The sequence below is a fragment of the Chiloscyllium plagiosum genome, unplaced genomic scaffold, assembly GCF_037043375.1.
Source record: "Chiloscyllium plagiosum isolate Xiang-an unplaced genomic scaffold, Cpla_swu_hap1 HiC_scaffold_35, whole genome shotgun sequence".
NCBI classification, from domain to species: domain Eukaryota; kingdom Metazoa; phylum Chordata; class Chondrichthyes; order Orectolobiformes; family Hemiscylliidae; genus Chiloscyllium; species Chiloscyllium plagiosum.
Genome location: NW_028270173.1, coordinates 29,711,982 through 29,730,625, shown reverse-complemented (window position 1 = coordinate 29,730,625; position 18,644 = coordinate 29,711,982). Strand labels below are relative to the sequence as shown.

The following is an 18,644-nucleotide window of genomic DNA, read 5'->3' as shown; positions in this document are numbered from 1 at the left end:
CTTCTGATCCTCCCCAGTGCTCCTAAATCCATTTTTAAAAAATACAGTGGAGAGCTCAGTCCCGCTACTGTGTTCCAATCTCTGCAGTAGTTGAATGTAGTCTCTTGAGTCGTGAATTCCATTTCTCTCGAAGCGGTCCAAAGAGCTGTGTTCATGTTATTGTGAAGCGAAGCAGTCCTGATGTTTCTAATGTTTCGTGCATCGGTAGCCCCTGGATTTCTTAAATAAAATCCGAGAGAGAACTGCGGCTGCTAAAAATCAGAAACTAAAACAGAAATCGCTGGAAGTGCTCAGCAGGTCCAGTGGCAACTTAGGAGACAAATCAGAGTCAACCTTTTGGGTTGATTAACGTGGTAGCGGTTCTGAGGAAGGTCCTGAAATGTTCTGATTTCTCTCCACCGACGCTGCCAGACCCGCTGAGCTTTTCCAGCAATCGCTATTTCTGTTTGCCCCTGGATTTCCTGTTCCCTCACCTTTACCCAGACTCTCCTTCACTGTCGCTGGGCCAGAATCCTGGAACTCCCTCCCTCAGGGCATTGTGGGTCAACCCACAGAAGGTGGACTGGTTCAAGATGGCAGCTCACTCCCCATCTTCTCAAGGGAGTAACTCTAGGGACGGGCAATAAAGGCTGGGCCTAGCTGGCGATGCCCATATCCAATGAGTGAATTGGAGAGAGAGGAATGTGAAGCCACTGTATTCATCCTGCCAATACCCTCACGCTCAACTGATTAGCCAACTCCCTGGTCTTTCTGCAAGTTTAATCGTCTTTTCTCATGTCTCGTTGCAAACCTCCTCTGTGTCTATTAGGTCTCCCAATTTTGTTGGCATCCGCAAATCTAGTTATCGCACTTCCAATTCCCGAGTCTGAATCATTTGTAGAAAGGTCAACAGTCCCAGGGCCCTGTGGAACACAGGTTCAGGAGGAAGCCATTCAACAGCTCACGCCTTGGGAGTTGGTTAGCTCAGCTGGCTGAGCAACTGGCTGGCAGTACAGACCAGTGCCAACTGGGTGGGTTCAATTCCTGTGTCAACTGTGTTAAAAATCACACAACACCAGGTTACAGTCCAACAGGTTTATTTGGAAGCACTAGCTTTCGGAGCGACGCTCCTTCATCAGGTAGCTAGTGGAGCAGGATGATAAGACACAGAATTTATATCAAAAGATCACAGTGTCATGCAACTGAAGCAACATATTGAAGAAATTTAGATTGCTGTCAAGTCTTTCATCTCTTAGAATGGGTTATCTCAGGAATGTGACTTGAAAAGTTCTGGGATTTACATATTAATGAATTGAAACCTGCAACCCGTTCTAAAAGATGAAAGACTTAACAGCAATCTAGGTTTGTTTAATATATTGCACCAGTTGCATGACACTGTGATTTTGTGCTAGACATTCTGTGTCATCCTGCTCCACTAGCTACCTGATGAAGGAGCAGTGCTCCGAAAGCTAGCACTTCCAAATAAACCTGTTGGACTATAACCTGGTGTGTGTTACAACCCCAACTCCCCTCCCACTTATCTCTCAGCCCCGACCCACAAGCCTCATTCCTGTTGAAGGGCTTATGCCCAAAACGTCGATTCTCCTGCTCCTCGGATGCTGCCTGACCTGCTGTGCTTTTCCAGCGACACACTCTCGACGCTGATCTCTAACATCTGCAGCCCTCACTGTCTCCTAGATATGTTTACATTGTCCAGCCCAGCACTGGCTCCTCGTCATCAGGCGTTAGCTGAGGTTACCACAAAGGTCCTGCATTCTCATCCTTAACACTTGCCCTCAGGTTAAACTCACTGACAGTTGTGTGTGTGTGTCTCTCTCTCTCTCTCCCCCTCTATAATGAGAGACTATGCCAACTTTACTTTGGCCTGTTCCCCCACTGAATGGGATCACGGTCGATCTGTGGTCCAACTCCAAAGCCTCATGTTTGCTCCAGAGACCCTCAACGTCTTCGGCTCACAGACAAAACAAGAATCTACGAAACCCGAGACTTAAAATGGACAATTGCCCCCCCCCACATCAACTGCCCCCTTTGCCAAAAGGAATTGTTAATATAACCGCCTGCACTGTGGCAACGCTCTCACTCCCGGGAGGTCAGGCTTCAATTTCAGGCGGTGTCCCTGAGCCCCCAGGCTGGCAGGAGTGCTTTATCTCGATCCACCCTGTCTGTTGCTCCTCATATTTTGTGGATTTTGGTCAACTCCCCCCGTTAAACGCAGCCAGTTCCAGAGAAGGCCTTTGTTCCCCACTGGTCCACGCGGCTACCTCAGACCACGGCCCTCTGTTTTGAAGTCAGCGGCCCGTGTTTGGTCTTAGGTGGGAGACAGGGTGGGGGCACACGTGGTGTGTCCGCCACTCGTGGTGTCCGTTCCTCTCCCTCCCCCCACCCCCTCCCCATCCCCACTCCCACTCCACCCCGGTGAAATGGCAGGAAGTCACGAACCTTGGGGACGAACAGGACCACCAGGGTGATATAGACGGAGAAGACAACAGCGAGGGAAGCGAAGGCAAAGGCAGCGTCCTGTTGACTGCTAACTATCATGGTGACTGGGGCGGTGATCATACAGAGCACCTGCAACAAAGACAGAAAGGCAGAAGCTGCAGTCATCAGAGGATCCCTATTGTGTGAAAACAGGCCATTCAGCCCATCGATTTACACCCACGCCCCCGAACAACATCCCACCCAAGGCCCACCCCGAATACCCTATAACCCTGCATTTCCCATGGCTAACCCCACACAGCCTGCACATCCCTGGTCTCTATGGGAAAATTTAGCATGGCCAATCCACCCTAACCTGCACATCCCTGGTCACTATGGGACAATTTAGCACGGCCAATCCACCCTAACCTGCACATCCCTGGGCACTATGGGACAATTTAGCACGGCCAATCCACCCTAACCTGCACATCCCTGGGCACTATGGGACAATTTAGCACGGCCAATCCACCCTAACCTGCACATCCCTGGTCTCTATGGGACAATTTAGCACGGCCAATCCACCCTAACCTGCACATCCCTGGTCACTGTGGGACAATTTAGCACGGCCAATCCACCCTAACCTGCACATCCCTGGTCACTATGGGACAATTTAGCACGGCCAATCTACCCTAACATGCACATCCCTGGTCACTGTGGGACAATTTAGCACGGCCAATCCACCCTAACCTGCACATCCCTGGTCACTATGGGACAATTTAGCACGGCCAATCCACCCTAACCTGCACATCCCTGGTCACTATGGGACAATTTAGCACGGCCAATCTACCCTAACATGCACATCCCTGGTCACTGTGGGACAATTTAGCACGGCCAATCCACCCTAACCTGCACATCCCTGGTCACTATGGGACAATTTAGCACGGCCAATCCACCCTAACCTGCACATCCCTGGTCACTATGGGACAATTTAGCACGGCCAATCCACCCTAACCTGCACATCCCTGGGCACTATGGGACAATTTAGCACGGCCAATCCACCCTAACCTGCACATCCCTGTGCACTATGGGACAATTTAGCACGGCCAATCCACCCTAACCTGGACATCCATGGGCACTATGGGATAATTTAGCACGGCCAATCCACCCTAACCTGTACATCCCTGAACACTATGGGACAATTTAGCACGGCCAATCCACCCTAACCCGCACATCCCTGGTCATTATGGGACAATTTAGCACGGCCAATCCACCCTAACCTGCACATCCCTGGGCACTATGGGACAATTTAGCATGGCCAATCCACCCTAACCTGCACATCCCTGGGCACTATGGGACAATTTAGCACGGCCAATCCACCCTAACCTCCACATCCCTGAACACTATGGGACAATTTAACATGGCCAATCCACCCTAACCTGCACATCCCTGGGACACTATGGGGCAATTTAGCATGGCCAATCCACCCTAACCTGCACATCCCTGGTCACTATGGGACAATTTAGCACGGCCAATCCACCCTAACCTGCACATCCCTGGTCACTATGGGACAATTTAGCACGGCCAATCCACCCTAACCTGCAAATCCCTGGACACTATGGGACAATTTAGCATGGCCAATCCACCCTAACCTGCACATCCCTGGTCACTATGGGATAATTTAGCACGGCCAATCCACCCTAACCTGCACATCCCTGGGCACTGTGGGACAATTTAGCATGGCCAATCCACCCTAACCTGCACATCCCTGGTCACTATGGGACAATTTAGCACGGCCAATCCACCCTAACCGACACATCCCTGGTCACTATGGGGCAATTTAGCATGGCCAATCCACCCTAACCTGCACATCCCTGGTCACTATGGGACAATTTAGCACGGCCAATCCACCCTAACCTGCACATCCCTGGTCACTATGGGACAATTTAGCACGGCCAATCCACCCTAACCTACACATCCCTGGTCACTATGGGGCAATTTAGCATGGCCAATCCACCCTAACCTGCACATCCCTGGTCACTATGGGACAATTTAGCACGGCCAATCCACCCTAACCTGCACATCCCTGGTCACTATGGGACAATTTAGCACGGCCAATCCACCCTAACCTACACATCCCTGGTCACTATGGGATAATTTAGCATGGCCAATCCACCCTAACCTGCACATCCCTGGTCACTATGGGACAATTTAGCACGGCCAATCCCACCCTAACCTGCACATCCCTGGTCACTATGGGACAATTTAGCACGGCCAATCCACCCTAACCTACACATCCCTGGTCACTATGGGGCAATTTAGCATGGCCAATCCACCCTAACCTGCACATCCCTGGTCACTATAGGACAATTTAGCACGGCCAATCCACCCTAACCTGCACATCCCTGGTCACTATGGGACAATTTAGCACGGCCAATCCACCCTAACCTGCACATCCCTGGGCACTATTGGACAAATTAGCACGGCCAATCCCACCCTAACCTGCACATCCCTGGTCACTATGGGACAATTTAGCATGGCCAATCCACCCTAACCTACACATCCCTGGTCACTATGGGACAATTTAGCATGGCCAATCCACCCTAACCTGGACATCCCTGATCACTATGGGGCAATTTAGCATGGCCAATCCACCCTAACCTGCACATCCCTGGTCACTATAGGACAATTTAGCACGGCCAATCCACCCTAACCTGCACATCCCTGGTCACTATGGGACAATTTAGCATGGCCAATCCACCCTAACCTACACATCCCTGGGCACTATGGGACAATTTAGCACGGCCAATCCACCCTAACCTGCACATCCCTGGGCACTATGGGACAATTTAGCACGGCCAATCCACCCTAACCTGCACATCCCTGGGCACTATGGGACAATTCAGCACGGCCAATCCACCCTAACCTGCAAATCCCTGGGCACTATGGGACAATTTAGCACGGCTAATCCACCCTAACCTGCATATCTTTGGACTGTGGGAGGAGACCAGAGCACCCGAAGAAAACCCATGCTGACAACAGGGAAAACATGCAGATTCCACACAGTCTCCCGAGGCCGGGATCAAACCCGGGTCCCTGACGCTGTGAAGCAGCAGCGCTAACCACTGAGCCAAGACAGCAAATATATCCACACTGTAGTGACATGGGAGGGGGTGTTTGAATGGGAAGGAAGAGCTGACATCTCTGAAAGCACCTTGTCCCGTCTCAGGGGCAAACCAATCGCAAGGGGAGGGTATGGCCTGGTGAATGCAGAAACTCAGCTGATGGTCTAGGGAGCAGGGTTCGAATCCTTTCACAGTAGATGGTGGAATTCGGATTCAATAAAGAATCTGGAATTAAGGGTCTAATGAAGACCATGAATCCATTGTTGAGGGGAGGGGGGGGGGGGGGGGAGGGGATTGAGGAAACCCATCTGGTCAACTAATATGCTTCAGGGGAGGAATTTGCCATCCTTGCCTGGTCTGGCCTACATGTGACTCCAGACCCACACTGACATGTTTGACACTTAACTGTTACTAGGGATGGGTAATAAATGCTGGCTTGACCAGGTGACCCACAAACCCGTGAGCGAATGAAATAATTTCACAGTCAAGCAGTTCCTGGAGTATTGTTACGGAGTCTAATCAGAGTTGTAATGCAGTGGACTGATTTTTTGCACAGAAAGAGCCCACAAGCATTCACTGTGATCGTGGCCTGGTCACCGATACTTCGAACTGATGCAGTTTGCCATGCACACGGGGTGGGGCAGAGATTCCCTCCAGCTGCTTGATCTCGAAATGGCAGCTGTGGGATCTTTTACATGGGAGATCTTTCATGTACGGTCTGTGCCAACTCATGGTGTCCTTGAAGTGGCTGTGGGGGTGTAGAGACTGCCAGACATCTCCCTCTGGAGTGTGCCTTTGTAAAGGGAGCCTGGAGGGAGATGCAGTGGTTTGTGTCGAGGTTTTTCCCGAGCAGCTCCGTGACTCCGTGACTCCCTGGGACACACACCGAGACAAACATCGACTGCGCCTGGAGGACCGTCACCTCGGTCAAAGACGCTCTTTGGTCTGCCCGAAACTTGTCGGTCTTCCAGGGCAAGGGGTTGACCCTGACCGAGTGTTGCAGACTGGCACATCCCAAGGTCCAGGACTGCGTGTTGAGGGACGTGCTGAAGCTTAGGGCAGCTGCTGCCAAGGGGCAGTGGGGAAAAACCACCGTCTGGGGTAGAGGTAAATGGAGGCCCATTCAGGTATCGGACTCTCGCTGTGTCTCAATTATATGTAAATATATAAACCTGTACAAGTAAGGAACATGTTGGTTTTTTGGGATAGAGTCAAACCCAATGTTTGCTCTTTTCTTCATTAGCTACTGTACAGAACCAAACTGATTCAGTGACGATGTAGGATATAAAGATATTTTTACGAATAAAATAGATTCTTATTTAGTTAAATCCTTTTACATCTACCTGAGGGGTTTAATGCCTCATCTGAAGAGGGGCAGGACCTTTGAAGGTGCTGCAGAGGGTAGCACCAGCCTGGAGTTGCTGCTCAAGGCTGTGGGAAGGGTCCAGTTCTGGAACACTGTGAGCCCTCAGCCATGTCAGCTTGGATCAGAATAATAAAGGTTACCTTGGCGTCCGGGGGCCTTCTAATGGAGGCAGGAGCTGGCCAAAGAGGATGCCAGGAAATCCTTCAGATATCAATGAACTGCTGCTCCAATGTATGAGGGACTCGGGAGTGAAGATGAGGAGGTGCCAGGCAGTGCTGGTGTCGCAGGGACACAAACTGCGGACAGGCTCAAACCTCATGGCTCCAGGCAGAGGCCAGAAGTAGGCCATACCAAGGAAGTTAAAGCAAGGTTAAGGGTTCCCGCCTGTGGGACAGGAGTAGTGTGCCCTACCCCCCCCCTCCCCCGGATTGGGAAGTCTGGGTTCAGATCCCACCTTTTCAGATTAGATTAGATTCCCTACATTGTGGAAACAGGCCCTTTGGCCCAACAAGTCCACATTGACCCGCCGAAGAATAACCCACCCAGACCCATTCCCCTACATCACCCCTGACTAATGCACCAAACACTACAGGGCAATTTAGCATGGCCAAGCCACCCTGACCTGCACATCTTTGGACTGTGGGAGGAAACCGGAGCACCCGGAGGAAGCCCGCCCAGACACGGGGAGAGTGTGCAAACTCCACACAGACAGTCGCCCGAGGCTGGGATCGAACCCGGGTCCCTGGTGCTGTGAGGCAGCAGCGCTAACCACTGAGCCACCGTGTTGCTCCAGAGGTCCGAATGAGTTGATTAAGAAGAATAGGTTCCTGAGCAAAAAGGGTTCCATTCAAAATCAGGACTGGTCTGTCGTTTATGTACAATCAGGGAGAGACAGGGGCTAATGGGGCAGCCCTTTCAAAGGGCTGACAGAGACACAGTGGGCAGAATGTCCCTCCTTCTGTGCTGTACGATTCTGCCAGACATGGCTGATATGTAGCTTCCTTGAGACGGCAGAAAATGAGGATGGATCGGGATGCTGCCTGGTCTCACCTTCCCAGCCGTGTTAAACTTCACTCCCCCCCCCCCCCCCCCCAGCATTGCAGGCACGGATTCACGGAGTATATCTGTCCGGGAACATTTCAGTGCCGGCTCCTTCCACCGTATATGGGGTAGGAGCACTGGCCACTAAGTGTCATAGCACCTCACCCTCGTCTTTTACATTAGATCCCCTACAGTGTGGAAACAGGCCATTCAGCCCAACAAGTCCACACCGACCCTTCAGAGTCTAACCCTCTCAGACCCATTTCCCGACATTTATCCCTGACTAATGCACCTTACACTATGGGATGATTTAGCATGGCCAATTTTCCCTCACCTGCACATCTTTGGGTGTGTGGGAGGAAACCCACATGGACACAGGGCGAAGGTGCAAATTCCGCATAGCTGCCCGAGGCTGGAATCGAACCCTGGCGCTGTGAGGCAGCAGCGCTAACCACTGAGCCACTGTGCAGCCCCAATGGCAATATATTTCCAAGTCAGGATATCGAGTGGCCTGGAGGGGGATTTGCAGGTGATGGTGGTGTTCCCATGTATGTGCTATCCTTATCCCTCAGGGCAGCAGAGGCCACGGGGCTAGAACCTACTGTCGGGGGTCTTGGTGAGTCACTGCAGTGCACCTTGTAGGTGATGAACACTCTTTCCATCATGCAGTGTCAGTAGATGGAGTGAATCTTTCAAATTTATTCAAGCGTGGGGATGGCGAGGCCTGCATTTGTTTGACCACCCCTGTCACCAACCTGCTGTGCTGCTCCTCCTTGTAGATTTTACTGCGAGTCAGTGGGGCTCAGCACTGGAGGAACATTGAGTTACAAGCAGTAGTGGCGGGAGATCACAGCAGGATTCCTGTGTCTGTGGGCCCAGATTACTGACAACACAGGATGGCACTGACATGACAAGACTGGGCGGTCAAATTACACTTTGGAAGGTACAGGCAGAAGGTCATTTAAGCCCCTCCAACATGCTGTGCCATTCAAGAAGATCATGGCCAATCGGAGGGTAGCCTCAATTCGACGTCCCTGACATCCCCTGTCAACCCTCGCTACAGCGGCCTCTGCTCGAAATACATTCAAATCGCCTGCAAAGGTTCACCACCTTCTGAGAGAGCTCTCATTCAGCGAAGGCAGATCTCCAGCTCACGGTGTGGCCTTTCACCTTGACCAGGAGGTGACCAACATGAGATTGTGGGTTGGGTTTTTGGAGCGAGAAAGTCACCCAGAGGTGAAGGCCTGGCGTACTTCAGCAGGGACATTATCCCGGTCCCAGCGTTGGAGGACCCATCTTCCCAAAGGGAATGTTTGCTACCACCCTCCCGGCCTGGAACAATCAGAAACAGTTATCTATGGTCATGGACGGGCATCTGTGATGTACAATGATGCACTAATTTGGATGGTTTATATACAGAGGAACAGATACCTCGGAGTGAGTTACAGGCTGGAATCTAATCGAGGGGTTCAGATGGTTTATATATAGAATAATGGATACCTGGGAATGAGTTACAGACTGGAATCTAATCGAGGGGTTCAGATGGTTTATATATAGAATAATGGATACCTGGGAATGAGTTACAGACTGGAATCTAATCGAGGGGTTCAGATGGCTTATAAATAGAATAATGGATACCTGGGGGTGAGTTACAGACTGGAATCTAATCGAGGGGTTCAGATGGTTTATAAATAGAATAATGGATACCTGGGGGTGAGTTACAGACTGGAATCTAATCGAGGAGTTCAGATGGTTTATATATAGAATAATGGATACCTGGGAGTGAGTTACAGACTGGAATCTAATCGAGGAGTTCAGATGGTTTATATATAGAATAATGGATACCTAGGAGTGAGTTACAGACTGGAATCTAATCATGGGGTTCAGATAGTTTATATACAGAATAATGGATACCTGGGAGTGAGTTACAGACTGGAATCTAATCGAGGAGTTCAGATGGTTTATATATAGAATAATGGATACCTAGGAGTGAGTTACAGACTGGAATCTAATCGAGGGGTTCAGATGGTTTATATACAGAATAATGGATACCTGGGGGTGAGTTACCGACTGGAGTCTAATCGAGGGGTTCAGATGGTTTATATATAGAATAATGGATACCTGGGAGTGAGGTACAGACTGGAATCTAATCGAGGAGTTCAGATGGTTTATATATAGAATAATGGATACCTAGGAGTGAGTTACAGACTGGAATCTAATCGAGGGGTTCAGATGGTTTATATACAGAATAATGGATACCTGGCAGTGAGTTACAGACTGGAATCTAATCGAGGGGTTCAGATGGTTTATATATAGAATAATGGATACCTGGGAGTGAGGTACAGACTGGAATCTAATCGAGGTGTTCAGATGGTTTATATATAGAATAATGGATACCCGGGAGTGAGTTACAGACTGTAATCTAATCGAGGGGTTCAGATGGTTAATATAAAGAATAATGGATACCTGGCAGTGAGTTACAGACTGGAATCTAATCGAGGGGTTCAGATGGTTTATATATAGAATAATGGATACCTGGGAGTGAGTTACAGACTGGAATCTAATCGAGGGTTTCAGATGGTTTATATACAGAATAATGGATACCTGGGAGTGAGTTACAGACTGGAATCTAACCGAGGGGTTCAGATGGTTTATATACAGAATAATGGATACCTGGGACTGAGTTACAGACTGGAATCTAATTGAGGGGTTCAGATGGTTTATATACAGAATAATGGATACCTGGCAGTGAGTGACAGATTGGATTGTAATCGAGGGGTTCAGATGGATAAAAAATAGAATAATGGATACCTGGGAGTGAGTTACAGACTGGAATCTAATCGAGGGGTTCAGATGGTTTATATACAGAATAATGGATACCTGGGAGTGAGTTACAGACTGGAATCTAATCGAGGGGTTCAGATGGTTTATATACAGAATAATGGATACCTGGGAGTGAGTTACAGACTGGAATCTAATCGAGGGGTTCAGATGGTTTAAAAACAGAATAATGGATACCTGGGAGTGAGGTACAGACTGGAATCTAATCGAGGTGTTCAGATGGTTTATATATAGAATAATGGATACCTGGCAGTGAGTTACAGACTGGAATCTAATCGAGGGGTTCAGATGGTTAATATATAGAATAATGGATACCTGGCAGTGAGTTACAGACTGGAATCTAATCGAGGGGTTCAGATGGTTTATATATAGAATAATGGATACCTGGGAGTGAGTTACAGACTGGAATCTAATCGAGGGGTTCAGATGGTTTATATACAGAATAATGGATACCTGGGACTGAGTTACAGACTGGAATCTAATCGAGGGGTTCAGATGGTTTATATACAGAATAATGGATACCTGGGAGTGAGTGACAGATTGGAATGTAATCGAGGGGTTCAGATGGATTATATATAGAATAATGGATACCTGGGAGTGAGTTACAGACTGGAATCTAATCGAGGGGTTCAGATGGTTTATATACAGAATAATGGATACCTCGGAGTGAGTTACAGACTGGAATCTAATCGAGGGGTTCAGATGGTTTATATACAGAATAATGGATACCTGGGACTGAGTTACAGACTGGAATCTAATCGAGGGGTTCAGATGGTTTATATACAGAATAATGGATACCTGGGAGTGAGTGACAGATTGGAATGTAATCGAGGGGTTCAGATGGTTTATATACAGAATAATGGATACCTGGGAGTGAGTGACAGATTGGAATGTAATCGAGGGGTTCAGATGGTTTATAAATAGAATAATGGATACCTGGGACTGAGCTACAGACTGGAATCTAATCGAGGGGTTCAGATGGTTTATATATAGAATACTGGACACCTGGGAGTGAGTTACAGACTGGAATCTAATCGAGGGGCTCAGATGGTTTATATACAGAATAATGGATACCTGGGAGTGAGTTACAGACTGGAATCTAATCGAGGGGTTCAGATGTTTTATATATAGAATAATGGATACCTGGCAGTGAGTTACAGACTGGAATCTAATCGAGGGGTTCAGATGGTTTATATATAAAATAATGGATACCTGGGAGTAAGTTACAGACTGGAATCTAATTGAGGGGTTCAGATAGTTTATATATAGAATAATGGATACCTGGGAGTGAGTTACAGACTGGAATCTAATCGAGGGGTTCAGATGTTTTATATATAGAATAATGGATACCTGGCAGTGAGTTACAGACTGGAATCTAATCGAGGGGTTCAGATGTTTTATATATAGAATAATGGATACCTGGCAGTGAGTTACAGACTGGAATCTAATCGAGGGGTTCAGATAGTTTATATACAGAATAATGGATACCTGGGAGTGAGTTACAGACTGGAATCTAATCGAGGGGTTCAGATGGTTTATATATAGAATAATGGGTACCTGGGAGTGAGTTACAGACTGGAATCTAATTGAGGGGTTCAGATAGTTTATATATAGAGAATAATGGATACCTGGGAGTGAGTTACAGACTGGAATCTAATCGAGGGGTTCAGATGGTTTATATATAAAATAATGGATACCTGGGAGTAAGTTACAGACTGGAATCTAATTGAGGGGTTCAGATAGTTTATATATAGAATAATGGATACCTGGGAGTGAGTTACAGACTGGAATCTAATCGAGAGGTCCAGATGGTTTATATGTAGAATAATGGATACCAGAGAATGAGGTCGGGAGTGGAATCTAATCGAGAGGTTCAGTTGGTTTATATACAGAATAATGGATACCTGGGAGTGAGTTACAGAGTGGAAACTAATCGAGGGGTTCAGATGGTTTATACATAGAATAATGGATACCTGAGAGTGAGTTACTGGTTGGAATCTAATCGAGGGGTTCAGATGGTTTATATACAGAATAATGGATACCTGGGAGTAAGTTAAAGACTGGAATCTAATCGAGGGGTTCAGATGGTTTATATACAGAATAATGGATACCTGGGAGTAAGTTACAGACTGGAATCTAATCGAGGGGTTCAGATGGTTTATATATAGAATAATGGATACCTGGCAGTGAGTTACAGACTGGAATCTAATCGAGGGATTCAGATAGTTTATATATAGAATAATGGATACCTGGCAGTGCGTTACAGACTGGAATCTAATCGAGGGGTTCAGATAGTTTATATATAGAATAATGGATACCTGGCAGTGAGTTACAGACTGGAATCTAATCGAGGGATTCAGATAGTTTATATATAGAATAATGGATACCTGGCAGTGAGTTACAGAGTGGAAACTAATCGAGGGGTTCAGATGGTTTATATACAGAATAATGGATACCTGGGAGTGAGTTACAGAGTGGAAACTAATCGAGGGGTTCAGATGGTTTATACATAGAATAATGGATACCTGAGAGTGAGTTACTGGTTGGAATCTAATCGAGGGGTTCAGATGGTTTATATACAGAATAATGGATACCTGGGAGTAAGTTAAAGACTGGAATCTAATCGAGGGGTTCAGATGGTTTATATAAAGAATAATGGATACCAGAGAATGAGGTCCAGAGTGGAATCTAATCGAGGGGTTCAGTTGGTTTATATACAGAATAATGGATACCTGGGAGTGAGTTACAGAGTGGAAACTAATCGAGGGGTTCAGATGGTTTATACATAGAATAATGGATACCTGAGAGTGAGTTACTGGTTGGAATCTAATCGAGGGGTTCAGATGGTTTATATACAGAATAATGGATACCTGGGAGTAAGTTAAAGACTGGAATCTAATCGAGGGGTTCAGATGGTTTATATACAGAATAATGGATACCTGGGAGTAAGTTACAGACTGGAATCTAATCGAGGGGTTCAGATGGTTTATATACAGAATAATGGATACCTGGCAGTGAGTTACAGACTGGAATCTAATCGAGGGGTTCAGTTGGTTTATATACAGAATAATGGATACCTGGGAGTGAGTTACAGACTGGAATCTAATCGAGGGGTTCAGATGGTTTATATACAGAATAATGGATACCTGAGGGTGAGTTACAGACTAGAATCTAATCGAGGGGTTCAGATGGTTTATATACAGAATAATGGATACCTGGGAGTGAGTTACAGACCGGAATCTAATCGAGAGGTCCAGATGGTTTATATATAGAATAATGGATACCTGGCAGTGAGTTACAGACTGGAAACTAATCGAGGGGTTCAGATGGTTTATACATAGAATAATGGATACCTGGGAGTAAGTTACAGACTGGAATCAAATCGAGGGGTTCAGATGGTTTATATACAGAATAATGGATACCTGGGAGTGAGTTACAGACTGGAATCTAATCGAGATGTTCAGATTACTTATATATAGAGTAATGGATGCCTGTGAGTGAGGTACAGACTGGAATCTAATCGAGGGGTTCAGATGGTTTATACATAGAGGAATGGATACCTGGGAGTGAGTTACAGACTGGAGTCGAATCGAGGGGTTCAGATGGTTTATATACTCAGGAATGGGCATCTGGGAGTGAGGTACAGACTGGAATCTAATCGAGATGTTCAGATGGTTTATATATAGAATAATGGATACCTGGGAGTGAGTTACAGACTGGAGTTGAATCGAAGGGTTCAGATGGTTTATATATAGAATAATGGATACCTGGCAGTGAGTTACAGACTGGAATCTAATCGAGAAGTTCAGATAATTTATATATAGAATAATGGATACCTGGGAGTGAGTTACAGACTGGAATCTAATTGAGGGGTTCAGATGGTTTATATATAGAATAATGGATACCAGAGAATGAGGTACAGAGTGGAATCTAATCGAGAGGTTCAGTTGGTTTAGATACAGAATAATGGATACCTGGGAGTGAGTTACAGACTGGAATCTAATCGAGGGGTTCAGATGGTTTATACATAGAATAATGGATACCTGGGAGTGAGTTACAGACTGGAATCTAATCGAGGGGTTCAGATGGTTTATACATAGAATAATGGATACCTGGGAGTGAGTTACTGGTTGGAATCTAATCGAGGGGTTCAGATGGTTTATATACAGAATAATGGATACCTGGGAGTGAGTTACAGAGTGGAAACTAATCGAGGGGTTCAGATGGTTTATACATAGAATAATGGATACCTGGGAGTACGTTACAGACTGGAATCTAATCGAGGGGTTCAGATGGTTTATATACAGAATAATGGATACCTGGGAGTGAGTTACAGACTGGAATCTAATCGAGAGGTTCAGATTACTTATATATAGAGTAATGGATACCTCTGAGTGAGGTACAGACTGGAATCTAATCGAGGGGTTCAGATGGTTTATACATAGAATAATGGATACCTGGGAGTGAGTTACAGACTGGAATCTAATCGAGGGGTTCAGATGGTTTATATACAGAATAATGGATACCTGGGAGTGAGGTACAGACTGGAATCTAATCGAGGGGTTCAGATGGTTTATATACAGAATAATGGATACCCGGGAGTGAGTTACAGACTGGAATCTAATCGAGGGGTTCAGATGGTTAATATATAGAATAATGGATACCTGAGAGTGAGTTACCGACTGGAGTCTAATCGAGAGGTTCAGATGGTTTATATATCGAATAATGGATACCAGAGAATGAGGTACAGAGTGGAATCTAATCGAGGGGTTCAGTTGGTTTATATACAGAATAATGGATACCTGGGAGTGAGTTACAGAGTGGAAACTAATCGAGGGGTTCAGTTGGTTTATATACAGAATAATGGATACCTGGGAGTGAGTTACAGAGTGGTAACTAATCGAGGAGTTCAGATGGTTTATATACAGAATAATGGATACCTGAGAGTGAGTTACTGGCTGGAATGCAATCAAGGGGGTTCAGATGGTTTATATATAGAATAATGGATACCTGGGAGTGAGTTACAGACTGGAATCTAATCGAGGGGTTCAGATGGTTTATACATAGAATAATGGATACCTGGGAGTAAGTTACAGACTGGAATCAAATCGAGGGGTTCAGATGGTTTATATACAGAATAATGGATACCTGGGAGTGAGTTACAGACTGGAATCTAATCGAGATGTTCAGATTACTTATATATAGAGTAATGGATGCCTGTGAGTGAGGTACAGACTGGAATCTAATCGAGGGGTTGAGATGGTTTATACATAGAGGAATGGATACCTGGGAGTGAGTTACAGACTGGAGTCGAATCGAGGGGTTCAGATGGTTTATATACTCAGGAATGGGCATCTGGGAGTGAGGTACAGACTGGAATCTAATCGAGATGTTCAGATGGTTTATATATAGAATAATGGATACCTGGGAGTGAGTTACAGACTGGAGTTGAATCGAAGGGTTCAGATGGTTTATATATAGAATAATGGATACCTGGCAGTGAGTTACAGACTGGAATCTAATCGAGAAGTTCAGATAATTTATATATAGAATAATGGATACCTGGGAGTGAGTTACAGACTGGAATCTAATTGAGGGGTTCAGATGGTTTATATATAGAATAATGGATACCAGAGAATGAGGTACAGAGTGGAATCTAATCGAGAGGTTCAGTTGGTTTAGATACAGAATAATGGATACCTGGGAGTGAGTTACAGACTGGAATCTAATCGAGGGGTTCAGATGGTTTATATACAGAATAATGGATACCTGGGAGTGAGTTACAGAGTGGAAACTAATCGAGGGGTTCAGATGGTTTATACATAGAATAATGGATACCTGGGAGTAAGTTACAGACTGGAATCTAATCGAGGGGTTCAGATGGTTTATATACAGAATAATGGATACCTGGGAGTGAGTTACAGACTGGAATCTAATCGAGAGGTTCAGATTACTTATATATAGAGTAATGGATACCTCTGAGTGAGGTACAGACTGGAATCTAATCGAGGGGTTCAGATGGTTTATACATAGAATAATGGATACCTGGGAGTGAGTTACAGACTGGAATCTAATCGAGGGGTTCAGATGGTTTATATACAGAATAATGGATACCTGGGAGTGAGGTACAGACTGGAATCTAATCGAGGGGTTCAGATGGTTTATATACAGAATAATGGATACCCGGGAGTGAGTTACAGACTGGAATCTAATCGAGGGGTTCAGATGGTTAATATATAGAATAATGGATACCTGAGAGTGAGTTACCGACTGGAGTCTAATCGAGAGGTTCAGATGGTTTATATATCGAATAATGGATACCAGAGAATGAGGTACAGAGTGGAATCTAATCGAGGGGTTCAGTTGGTTTATATACAGAATAATGGATACCTGGGAGTGAGTTACAGAGTGGAAACTAATCGAGGGGTTCAGTTGGTTTATATACAGAATAATGGATACCTGGGAGTGAGTTACAGAGTGGTAACTAATCGAGGAGTTCAGTTGGTTTATATACAGAATAATGGATACCTGAGAGTGAGTTACTGGCTGGAATGCAATCAAGGGGGTTCAGATGGTTTATATATAGAATAATGGATACCTGGGAGTGAGTTCCAGACTGGAATCTAATCGAGGGGTTCAGATGGTTTATATATAGAATAATGGATACCTGGGATTAAGTTAAAGACTGGAATCTAATCGAGGGGTTCAGATGGTTTATATATCGAATAATGGATACCTGGGAGTGAGTTACAGACTGGAATCTAATCGAGGGGTTCAGATGGTTTATATACAGAATAATGGATACCTGGGAGTGAGTTACAGAGTGGAAACTATTCGAGGGGTTCAGATGGTTTATACATAGAATAATAGATACCTGGGAGTAAGTTACAGACTGGAATCTAATCGAGGGGTTCAGGTGGTTTATATACAGAATAATGGATACCTGGGAGTGAGTTACAGACTGGAATCTAATCGAGAGGTTCAGATTGCTTATATATAGAATAATGGATACCTGGGAGTGAGTTACAGACTGGAATCTAATCGAGAGGTTCAGATTGCTTATATATAGAATAATGGATGCCTGTGAGTGAGGTACAGAGTGGAATCTAATCGATGGGTTCATGTAGTTTATATATCATTAGCGATGCTGACATTTAAATCTTTAGCGCAGGCTTGTGTTCTGAATTGTGGGGGTAGGGAGTTGATAGCTGGGGGATCGGAGTGGGGAGGTGGAAGGTTAGGGTTGTTAGGCCGGAGGAGATACAGGAGGAGTGGGGTGGTGAGGTTTCGCACCGAGCCTCTGGGCACAGGTCAGATCAGAAGGATTTCCAGGCACTGCTTACAGCGACGTTGTAAATGGCCATCCCCACTGCTCGGTGGTCGTTGATCTTCTCCGTGGAAACGCTCTTCGTTTCGTAGGCCAGGAATATCCCGAGGAGAAGCAACAGGCCCTTGTATCCATAGACAATCCCTGTTCGGGAAGGCGGGGGGGGGGGGGGAGGAGAGAAATAAAATAGAGATAAAGACATGGGCTGGGCAGGTCAAACAAAAAGATCTGTTTTACACGCTGAGAGAGAGCTCAGCTATTGGGCATCAGTTTCTTGTCAGTGAGAGTGACACGGACACCGCGCCTCAGGGAGGAGCAACTACTTTGCCCTGTCCTCCTCAAATGGCAGTCATGCAATCGTCGACTAAGCACAGCAATCGGTCTTAATCAATCAGCCCACAAAGGTTTCAGACGAGGGCTGGGAGAAGCTCAGAGTGGTGCTGGGATTCGTGGGGGGGCGGCCCGGTGGCTCAGCGGTTAGCACTGCAGCGCCGGGGACCCGGGTTCGATTCTCGCTTCGGGTGACTGTCTG

General features: G+C 46.2%; 1 protein-coding gene across 1 annotated transcript in view; it reads right to left on the bottom strand.

The window, feature by feature from the left end:
* LOC122541253 (gamma-aminobutyric acid type B receptor subunit 1) overlaps nucleotides 1-18,644 on the bottom strand; it is a 134,255-nt gene that overhangs the window by 4,653 nt on the left and 110,958 nt on the right. Inside the window, 2 exon segments of the mRNA XM_087978963.1 lie at nucleotides 2,440-2,568; nucleotides 18,129-18,256. Of these exon segments, the coding sequence (XP_087835089.1) occupies nucleotides 2,440-2,568; nucleotides 18,129-18,256 (257 nt within the window).